This window comes from Panulirus ornatus, chromosome 7, assembly GCF_036320965.1.
Source record: "Panulirus ornatus isolate Po-2019 chromosome 7, ASM3632096v1, whole genome shotgun sequence".
Classification (NCBI taxonomy): domain Eukaryota; kingdom Metazoa; phylum Arthropoda; class Malacostraca; order Decapoda; family Palinuridae; genus Panulirus; species Panulirus ornatus.
The window spans coordinates 7284265-7296314 of record NC_092230.1 but is presented as its reverse complement, the minus strand read 5'-3'; the positions used below and the strand labels follow the sequence as shown (position 1 = coordinate 7296314).

The 12050-nt window shown below is 40.3% G+C and overlaps 1 protein-coding gene across 5 annotated transcripts in view; it reads left to right on the top strand.

Moving 5' to 3' along the window:
• LOC139749401 (uncharacterized) overlaps positions 1-12050 on the top strand; it is a 370273-nt gene that overhangs the window by 299253 nt on the left and 58970 nt on the right. For all 5 annotated transcript variants that reach the window (XM_071663212.1, XM_071663214.1, XM_071663210.1 and 2 more), the window contains one exon: positions 882-1032. In XM_071663212.1, coding sequence (XP_071519313.1) covers positions 882-1032 — 151 coding nt within the window. The remainder of the gene's footprint in view (positions 1-881; positions 1033-12050) is intronic.

Genomic DNA, 12050 nt, shown 5'->3' with positions numbered 1-12050 from the left:
GAACCTTCTTTAGAATAGTTTGGTTTGAACATAATGATTAACAGTATTGCATATTAGATGTTGAGAATTAACCTTGTGTGTTGCTGGGATGCTATCTTTAGGGCAGATTGGTTTTATTGTACCACTTTTTTTTCTAAGTGACAATCCAATCCTGGGGAGATATGTAAATTTTGAAATGTGAAAACTGTTTCTCTCCAGTGATATCTTGAAAGCAGTTTTTGTGTTTAGTTGTTTCTCACCCCTCTCTTGTAAGAAACCTTTCTTATGAGTGACTGACAACCATTGGTTCGACATCCATGTCCTGAGAATTATGAGGCAGGTTGCTTGGCCAGTAGGATATCATCATCAGATGGAGGTTGCAGATTGGTTAGAGGGTACACCTGTGCTGAGTTAGTTGGCTAGTAGCACTGTATATGTGGTTAGTGAGGGATGAGAGATGTTTACCACACAGAAGTCAGGGTTTTTAAGAGGATTCTAAACTCCATTGATCCCATAGATTCTCCTGAAGCTCATTCAACACTGTTCTGAAGTGCAGCACTTTTTTGTGGTTCAGACTTACTTTCATAGGGTGTAATTTTAGTGCATCCATGGATTTCAGAAGATTTTTTAAATGTCTGTCTTAGATGTAAGGGAAATTTTTGTAGCTAAACTTCACAAAACTTCATTTGGGAACATGTAGGCCTCTCAAGCTTTGATAGGGCCCCAGGCAGTGCTCAGACTTTGGCATTACAAGAAATGCCTCACATTGCTATGCAAGCTTTGCACATTCTTTAAATCACATTACCATAATTCAGGCCCTCAGGTAATTGTGTATGTACTTGCATAAGGACTTGTTTCTTTAAGAATAGTAATAGATTCTACTTATTGTTTCTGTGTTCCAGGATATCAGCTTTACTGATGATAAGTGCTATTACATGGTGTTCCCCACAAAAGGTGGAAATGTCAACTATCAATCTAAGAAAATCTGGAAGCATGCTGTACCGCCAACAGTATCCTCTGAACGAATCTGCATTCGCTCATGTGCAAAGTATGGTTAGTATGAAGAGCATATGTGCTCCTATATGATAGAAAGTTTCATCATTTTTATGAAGATTTTGTTATTCCTGGAGGAATGGTGTTGAGATACTTTTCCACTTAACCTTTAAGTTGTGCAGTTGATCTGAAGGGACTCTCCTTTAGGCGAAAAATTCAAAAGGTCTGAAAACTGTTTTTCCCCACAGAATATATTTACAGTACATTATCTATAAAAGTAGACCATAAAAAATTTGTATACTTTCCTCTATATTGGTATGGTAGGGTTTTTAATGGACTGGGTTAAGGCAGGCAGGTGGCCAATGTACAGTGATTTTTGCAGACGTGATCTTACATGAAGTTGTATTTCTGTATGTGTAAGCCCAATGCACATTTTCTATATGAAAGTAGTTGCTTATATTCATATACTGTACACTATTCACTTAGATCTGATAGCTGGGTGGACACAAAGCTTAGCTGGTATTAGTGGACACAAACAGATGAAGGGTGTGCATGGAGTAGGGAGTCACTTTGGTTACCAGAGGGTGGCGACCTAACACCAGTCAGACTGCTTCAATAGCTTAGCCTACTTTGTATTGCCATCTATTGGTTTACTTATAGTTAAACAGATCAAGGAACTGCATTAATTAGAATAAGTCTAAAATATTTTTTTATTTATTTTGCTTTGATGCTGTCTCCTGCGTTAGTGAGGTAGTGCAAGGAAACAGATGAAAGAAAGGCCCAACCCACCCACATACACATGTATATACATATGTACACGTCCACACACGCAAATATACATACCTATACATCTCATCGTATACATATATATACACACACAGACATATACATATATACACATGTACATAATTCATACAGTCTGCCTTTATTCATTTCTCATCACCACCCTGCCACACATGAAATAACAACCCCCTCCCCCCTCATGTGCACGAGGTAGCGCTAGGAAGACCACAAAGGCCCCATTCGTTCACACTCTGTCTCTAGCTGTCATGTAATAATGCACCAAAACCACAGCTCCCTTTCCACATCCAGGCCCCACAGAACTTTCCATGGTTTACCCCAGACGCTTCACATGCCCTGGTTCAATCCATTGACAGCACGTTGACCCCGGTATACCACATCATTCCAATTCACTCTATTCCTTGCACGCCTTTCACCCTCCTGCATGTTCAGGCCCCGATCGTTCAAAATCTTTTTCACTCCATCTTTCCACCTTCAATTTGGTCTCCCACTTCTCCTCGTTCCCTCCACCTCTGAAACATATATCCTCTTGGTCAATCTTTCCTCACTCATTCTCTCCATGTGACCAATCCATTTCAAAACACCCTCTTCTGCTCTCTCAACCACACTCTTTTTATTACCACACATCTCTCTTACCCTATTATTACTTACTCGATCAAGCCACCTCACACCACATATTGTCCTCAAACATCTCATTTCCAGTACATCTACCCTCCTGCGCACAACTCTATCCATAGCCCACGCCTCGCAACCATACAACATCGTTGGAACCACTATTCCTTCAAACATACCCATTTTTGCTTTCTGAGATAATGTTCTCGACTTCCACACATTCTTCAAGGCTCCCAGAATTTTCGCCCCCTCCCCCGCCCTATGATTCCCTTCTGCTTCCATGGTTCCATCCGCTGCCAAATCCACTCCCAGATATCTAAAACACTTCACTTCCTCCAGTTTTTCTCCATTCAAACTTACCTCCCAGTTGACTTGACCCTCAACCCTACTGTACCTAATAACCTTGCTCTTATTCACATTTACTCTTAATTTTCTTCTTTCACACACTTTACCAAACTCAGTCACCAGCTTCTGCAGTTTCTTACATGAATCAGCCACCAGCGCTGTATCATCAGCGAACAACAACTGACTCACTTCCCCAAGCTCTCTCATCCACAATAGACTGCATACTTGCCCCTCTTTCCAAAACCCTTGCATTCACCTCCCTAACAACCCCATCCATAAACAACATACATTAAATAACCTTACCACCCAGTCAACAATACAGTCACCCCCTTTTTTAATAAATTCCACTGCAATGCCATCCAAACCCGCTGCCTTGCTGGCTTTCATCTTCCGCAAAGCTTTTACTACCTCTTCTCTGTTTACCAAATCATCCTCCTAACCCTCTCACTTTGCACACCACCTCGACCAAAACACCCTATATCTGCCACTCTATCATCAAACACATTCAACAAACCTTCAAAATACTCACTCCATCTCCTTCTCACATCACCACTACTTGTTATCACCTCCCCATTAGCCCCCTTCACTGAAGTTCCCATTTTTTCCCTTGTCTTACACACTTTATTTACCTCCTTCCAAAACATCTTTTTATTCTCCCTAAAATTTAATGATACTCTCTCACCCCAACTCTCATTTGCCCTCTTTTTCACCTCTTGCAACTTTGTCTTGACCTCCTGCCTCTTTCTTTTATACATCTCCCAGTCATTTGCATTATTTCCCTACAAAAATCGTCCAAATACCTCTCTCTTCTCTTTCACTAAAAATCTTACTTCTTCATCCCACCACTCACTACCCTTTCTAATCTGCCCACCTCCCACGCTTCTCATGCCACAAGCATCTTTTGCGCAAGCCATCACTGCTTCCCTAAATACATCCCATTCCTCCCCCACTCCCCTTACCTCCTTTGTTCTCACCTTTTTCCATTCTGTACTCAGTCTCTCCTGGTACTTCCTCACACAGGTCTCCCTCCCAGGCTCACTTACTCTTACCACTCTTTTCACCCCAACATTCTCTCTTCTTTTCTGAAAACCTCTACAAATCTTCACCTTCGCCTGCACAACATAATGATCAGACATCCCTCCAGTTGCACCTCTCAGCACATTAACATCGAAAAGTCTCTCTTTCGCATGCCTATCAATTAACACAATCCAGTAACGCTCTCTGTCCATCTCTCCTACTTACATACATATACTTATGTATATCTCTCTTTTTAAACCAGGTATTCCCAATCACCAGTCCTTTTTCAGCACATAAATCTACAAGCTCTTCACCATTTCCATTTACCACACTGAACGCGCCATGTATACCAATTATTCCCTCAACTCCCACATTACTCACCTTTGCATTCAAATCACCCATCACTATAACCCGGTCTCGTGCATCAAAACCACTAACACACTCATTCAGCTGCTCCCTAAACACTTGCCTCTCATGATCTTTCTTCTCATGCCCAGGTGCATATGAACAATAATCACCCATCTCTCTCCATCCACTTTCAGTTTTACCCATATTAATCTAGAGTTTACTTTCTTACACTCAGTTTACTTTCTTACACTCTATCACATACTCCCACCACTCCTGTTTCAGGAGTAGTGCCACTTCTTCCCTTGCTCTTGTCCTTTCACTAACCCCTAACTTTACAGGGCCAAAACATCCAGGTTCCTTTCCTCAAACATACTACCTGTCTCTCCTTTTTTCTCATCTTGGTTACATCCACACACATTTAGACACCCCAATCTGAGCCTTCGAGGAGGATGAGCACTCCCCGTGTGACTCCTTCTGTTTCCCATTTAGATAGTTAAAATACAAGGTGGGGAGGGTTTCTGGCCTCCGCTCCCGTCCCCTTTAGTCGCCTTCTACGACACGTGAGGAATGCGTGGGAAGTATTCTTTCACCCTTATCCCCAGGGATAGGTACAGGTAATTATTTTCTGTTTATTTTCCTCTTCATTTTACTAACTTCACAATTATTTTTGAGTGGATAGTTGTTTTATCAAATAACTAATAATGATAGATATTTTTTCTCATTTGATTACTTGATCTTCATTTCCTGCATTAGCAAGGTTGTGCCGGGAACAGACAAAGAACAAAGAAAGACTGCATTCACTCGCATCCATGCTCCCCACAGCTCCCTACCCACAACCAGGCTCCACAGGTTTTTCATATGGTTTAACCCAGCCACTTTACGTGCCCTGGTTCAATCTTTTGACCAAACATTGACTTGTTCATTTCACATTACTCTTTCCCATGCATGCATTTCACTCTTCCCCATATTCAGGCTCGTCTTTAAAAAAATTTTGCTAACCCTTCCATTTCCAAGTTGGTCTACCCTTTCTTCTTGTTCCATCTACTTTTGATCCATATATCCTCTTTGTTAACCTCTCATCACTCGATCTCTCCATATGTTCAAGCCATTTCAGCATACCCTCTTCAGCTCATTTCAACTGCACCTCTGTCTTGCCCTTGAATTGCTGTTTGATTAAACTGCTTACACCACTTTTGTCCTCAAACATTATCTTTTTTATGTTGAAGGCTCCAGTCATGGACAAAAGTCCACATCAAGGCCGGGCCTTAATTGAAATATAGAGAAAATTATAAAATGGAAAAAGAGAAGACAAGGGAAAGTATTTATGAATTTTTGAAATGGTGATAAACCTGTCTTTTGAAAGTGCTTGGTCATAGTTATTGGGAAAGACGTGAGAGGGTAGAGTTCCAGAACTTCGACATGTAGGAAAGGAAGCAGGTATCAATATGGCCCACCCTTGAGTTGCTGATGGCCACTCAGTAATCATGTGGCATAACAGCTAGCCAAGTTTTGTGTGGACTAGCTAGTGATGTGGGCAAACAAGCAACCAGCTCATGGGAGCAAAAACCAAAGTAATACCTACAGAAGAGGGAAAGTGAACAAACATTACAGCGTAGGGCAAGGGGGTCAAGTTTGGAAGTTAAACTGGGACCGTTTATAAGGCTGATTGCTTTTGACTCAACTTTGTCAGGTAAGGATGCAGAGTTAGAGACATTTCAAATGTGAGAGCAGTGTTCCATACAAGGATAAATCAATCTCTTGCATGGACAGAGCAACTGTTCAGAAGAGAAGTTTCGACATCTAAACAGGACACCCAGTTTCTTTGAGGCAGAATTAGCTATTCCTGTAATATGGGGTTTCCAAGAAACAGTGGATGTTACTGTAATGTTCGAAGCCAATAGGTGAAATTACAGAAACATTGAAGGAAAGATGAGCTGTGAAGAGTTTTCAATAGAGAGATGGGTAGAAATTGGGTCTTGGAGGCATTAAACTTAACAAGATTTTGTGTACACTACTGAGATATCCTGTTCAGGTCTGAGTTTATTGAGGAGGCTGTGTGAAGACACGATGCAGATTGAGTAAGAGAAGAGGGAGCAGAATTGAAGGATGTGGATGAATGCAGTGTTGAGTCATCAGTATACGAGTGCATTGGATTACTTGTGGAGGAGAGAAAATCTTTGATGCCTTGCATCCATATAACATTTTTGGAACTACTACACCTTCCAGAATACCCATTTTTGCCCTCCCAGAGAATGCCCTCTCTTACCACATATTCTTCAGTGCTCCTGAAATCTTTGCCTCCTCCCCCACCTATGACTCACTTTTGTGTACATGGTTCCATTTACTGCTCTGTCCACTCTCAGGCATCTAAAACACTTCATTTCCTCCAACTTTTCTCCAAACTCCAACTCCAACTATCCTGTCCTTCAGACCTGCTAAGCCCAATAACCCTGCTTTTATTTCCATTTACTTTCGGATTCCTCCTTTCACGCTCTTCCATACTCGGTCACTAACTCTGCAGTTTCTCTCTCAAATCTGCTCCTAGTGCTGCATCATCAGCAAACAATGAACTCGCTTCCCAAGCCACCATATCCCCCACAGACTGCATAATTGCCCCTCTCTCCAGGGTTCTCTCATTTAACTCCCTCACTACCCCATCCTTATACAAATTTGATAGCCATGGTGACATCGCACACTGCTTCCACAGACCAGCCTTCACTTGGAACCACTTGTGTTTCTCTCCTCCGAATAGCACACATACCCTACACCTTTGATAGAATTTCTGTCTGCTTCTAAGAGCTTCCCTCTCACACCATATATGTGTAAGATCTTCTCCATGGCATCTCTATATGCCCTACCATGTGCTTTCTCCAGATCCGCAAATGCCACATACATACATTGTTTGTTTATTTCTCACACATTATGTTAAGCAAATGCTTGATCCATACATCCTCTACCACTTCTGAAACCATGTTGTTCCTCTCCAAAATGAGGCTTTGTACATGCTTTCATCCTCTCAGTCACTACTTTCCGTTACAAATCATCTTTTACATTAAACAAGCACATGCCTCTATAGTTTGACCATTCACTTTTTATCCCCCTTGACTTTATACAGTGGTGCTATTCATGCAAACTGCCATTCCTCAGGAACCTCACTATGATCCATACATCCTTTGAAAATCCTACCTAACCATTCAACTACATAGTCACCCCCTTTCTTAAGAAATTCAATTGTGGTATCATCCACTCCAGCTTCCTTGCCACAGTTTCATCTTGCATAAGTATGCAAGTACTCTATACTGCATATTGATAGTAAGCAAAGTTATTTTAACTACAGTACAAATACACTTATGTATAAGGAATACAGAAAACATTTATTGGTCAGGAATGTAACTACCTATAAACATGGATCTCGCTGGTTTGAATTATAACAAATGTGACTTGCAACAAGTTGTTTAGGAATGTAACCCCCCTCCTGATTTGATGCCACAGTGTATACAGAGATTGTATTAAAAGTTCCCTTTTATGGCTCTGATGGTAGAAAATTTAAGCGAGACTTCAAATCATTATATATTTTACGACTAGTTCAAAGAAGTAGAATGCTATATCTTTTAACTTGTGCGCAGCTGGTGGCAAAATGAAAACTTACACACATCAGTAAGTTCTATAACATATTCCCTGAAAAAGGTGCCTATCATCAGATCCACTAACCTTAATGCTGGATGACATATCCCATGATTAGGATGACCCTCTTAAGGACTGAGCAAAGAAAATCTCAGGAACATCCCCAACATGGAGGTTTATCAGCAAATTTAGAAGAAATTTTACTTTACTGTTAACAGTAAATGTTAAAAGATCCCCCAAATGTGGTAAATTAATCATATTTGTTGCTATGCGGACATTTGATTTTGGTACGCACACAAAGGCCATAGATGTAACTAACACCCTAGAATTCATTCCCATCACTACATATAGTTGCCTGTGATGTAAAGCATCCCTACATACTGAAAAAAGTGCACCTTACAATATAAATGACTGCTGGGAAAGGCAACTCATACAAGAAGAGTTTGAGTCTTGACATCAATCATACTTCACTATTTCACACAGATAACTGAGACTTGGATTTTTTTCTGGCGCTGATCATAGCTGCTTGTGACATAAGGCACCACTGCATACCAATAAAGTGCACTCTTCTTTCTAAATGGGGGTGGAAAGAGGCATTCCTTATAAGAGTCCTAGCACCCTTAACCATACAAGGGCAGCTAGATCTAAGTGAGTTAAGGGAGGTTTTTGTTTCACATACTTCTTTTAACTTGAGACCTTTGCATTTATTTGCTTGAGAACTGCAGGGGAGTTTTAGTAGCTCCCTATTTTGTAACCAGTTTTTCAGATCCCATTCTCTATTCCGGAAAGCTGAGAGTTTATTTAGTTTAACATTATATGAAGATCTTCGGTTTATGTGATCATGATATATATTATCAATAGCTTCATGTTTTTTTTTTTTTTTTTTTTTTGCATATTGCTGTAATCTGAAGATTACTCATTTCTGTTGTAGTCATTTTTTAAGACTGTATTGAAATTAAAACTTATGTTCCTTCCAGATTTGTGAACATTTTGATGACTTGCCAAATACTGGAATTAATTTTCCAGTTGCCAAGGTTTACCATCTAATTTTGTATTATGCTAAATCCTGAAAATTAAGTATTACACACTGTAAGTATAAAGTAGCACAGGCTACTATTGCAAAAATCATTACTTTACTAAGTTCAGTAGGCAATTATATTCTTAAGTCTTGGAAAGCAGCAGACCTCATATGAGGCTCATGAACTAGGAGCAGTTGAAAGCATACCCATAACTGGAGTGTGTTGCCATATGGGAGTAATTTATCAGTTATATATGTGATTACTGTTTCACAGTATTGGCAGATGGTTGTTGTCACTCCTGATATATGGCTGATGTGAGAGGCTTGCAAGGAATAGAGTAAATTGGAATGATACGTTACATTGGGGTCAATGTGCTGTTGTCAATGGACTAAACCAGGGTATGTGAAACATCTGGGGTAGACCATGGAAAGGTCCATGGAACCTGGATGTGGATAGGGAGCTGTGGTTTCAGTGCATTACACATGACAGCTAAAGACTGAGTGTGAACTAATGTGGCCTTTTTTGTCTGTTTTCCTGGCACTACCTTGCTGAAGCAGGGGGCAGAGATGCTGTTTCCTGTGGGGAGGGGTGGTGCCAGGAATGGATTGAAGGCAAGTATGAATATGTACATGTGCATGTTTGTATGTATATGTCTGTGCATGTGTATGTATATCTTGATATGTATGTGTATGGGCATTTATGTATATTATTGTGCATATGAGTGAATGGGTTGTTCTTCATCTGTTTCCTGGTGTCACCTCGCTGATGCAGGAAACAGTGATCATGTGTAATAAATAGATAAATATAGTAATGTGGCATACAGGGCTATGGTTGCAGTACATGATTTTTGATGTTTTAATGACGTCCTATGTTCAAATCACAAGAAAGAGTTCATTGATTATGAACTTGGTTCATGAGAAACTTCATTTCTGGTTATGAACCATATCGGAGCCAACATTTGACAATTTTGTTTCTCATGCCATTCTTCATGACAACTTCACAGGAAATGTGGGAAGCTGTTGTCACCCTTTACAGCAAGGGTCGCAGCATTTCTGAAATTGCTTAGTGCATCAATGTCCACTGGAATACAATCTTTCAATAGATTGGACGATACTGTGAGACTGGGGCTCTAGCTGATTAGCAACAGAGTGCCAGACATGCAGCACTACCCAGGAGGAGGACTCAGTTGATCAGTTTCATTTGTAATCATGCCATAATGTGACATCTAAGAAGCCATGAGGAATACAATCACACATCCATGCTGGTGGCATCCATGCCTCGCAGGTTCAATGTCGTTGTAGTGGCAGAATGTGCTTACACAAAATACTAACCAGATAAGATAGATAACTAATTCATGTGTTCATTTCCTTTATTTGAGTATTTGTGCAAAACAAGACAATAGTAGCACATTTCTGACTCTAATTCAGATGCTTATCAATATGAAGAGAGATAACATACTGTTGCAGTACAGAACTGTTGAATGGGGTGGTAACTGCCTGCTAGAAAATATAGGCTACTATGAAATGGAAGGTCAAACTTTCACTGTTTTGTGTAAAGTAGTAAACTTTACATATTTTTTGTTGTTTAATTGTGAAGTTTAAATATATCAGGGCGATTGACTTCATAAGGCCATTTACAATATCACAAGTATAATTGATGAATATGACTGAAAATATCACTATGATTCAACATATGGTATCCTCATTAACACAGAGTTACCAATCTCCAACCTGAATACACCTTTTCAAACCTCACATAGTTTTTCACTAAAGTACTCTTGCCAACTCCCATGCATTTAAACATGTTAAGCATAGTCATGACAGAGTCCAGCAAATCTATCGCCCTTAGTCCCCATCATCAGGGGGTTCTAAGAATCTCTGGGTTTCCACCTGACTGTACTGCCAATGAGAGGGAGGGCTCTGATGGTAATAGTGCTGGCCCTCCCTCAGCCTTCTCTGTTAGACCTTCCTCTTTTTATATTCACTTTAACCATCATTCATGGTCCCTCTAGTGACCTCTATGTTAAGCACTATCTGTCGAGTACCTATCCTTATATATTGCTTCTCTCTGAGACAGGATTGTTTAATTATGTTCTCACTAGTCCCTTTTTCATACTTTACTATAATATCCTCATGATTCAGGATTAAAGGTGGTGTTTGTAATTATTTCAACATTAACACACCTGTTGCATGCCTAAAGGACCGTGACTCCCCAAACTTTGATATTATTTGGCTCAAGGTGTTCTCCCAACTACCATACCACACTTTTCATCTGCTTTGCCTGTCCTTCTCCTACTTAAACATATTTCTATTTTTCTTTGACTATCAAAACTCCTGCCATAAAACAGTGGCACTCTCTCAACTGCGAGCCGAGATCCTCTATTTCGGGTATTTCAGCTTTCACCATAGGGAATGGTTATATTCCTGCCATAAGGATGGTAGAGGGATTGAAGCCCTCACATCCTCCGTTCTCAAATTGAATCCTACTCTACCTATATTCCTGACTAATGTGACTGTTCTCCAAATATTCTGGATCTGTTTTTCTCCTCTAGTCCATCCCATTGTGAATACACAATCCCACCCCAAATTGTTCTTCTAATCACACTCAAGAGTGTATCTATTTTAACAGCACCTTCCAGCAGCCCTGTCTAAGAGTAATTACTGGAACCTCAACAAAGTTGACTGGAATAACTTACGTAAATTCTTTTCTAACTTTCCTTGGATAAGTTATTGTCTCTTATGTGGTGATGCTCCTGTCTCTGCTAATGCATAGCAGAGGAAATCCTTGCAGGGATGGAAGCATTTATCCCCTCTTCCTTCAAGATGACTTCTTTCCAATCCATGATTCAACTGTTCCTGATCTGAGGCCAATCAGGCATATCAGGCTTGGAAAAACTCTCCTTCCTCAGACTCCCATTCAACTTATTGCCCATAATCATTGCAAGCACATGTCCATCAGGCAAAGTGTTCCATTATTCAAAGGAAGAACATGATGACCTCTCCTTTCATCCACTGATAGGCCTTTCAGGTTTTTAGCTAAGGGCATCTCTAACAACTTATGTTTTTATACCTTTCCCTCACTTTTCATTTTGACTGTGCTTTAGTTGTCTTTCCTGAAGACAAAGCAACTCTCTATGGATCCTATTTCTCCTGTAACTCCAGCTTGGATGACTCTCATTCCTTCAGCCAATGATGCTCCTCTTACTAATACTATGCCCTTCCCCCTAATATCTTTTTGGACTGTCTGAAAAGGACTTCTCTCTTTGGACATAAGCAAGGCTTATGATCCTGATGGCATCCATCCCCATGTGTT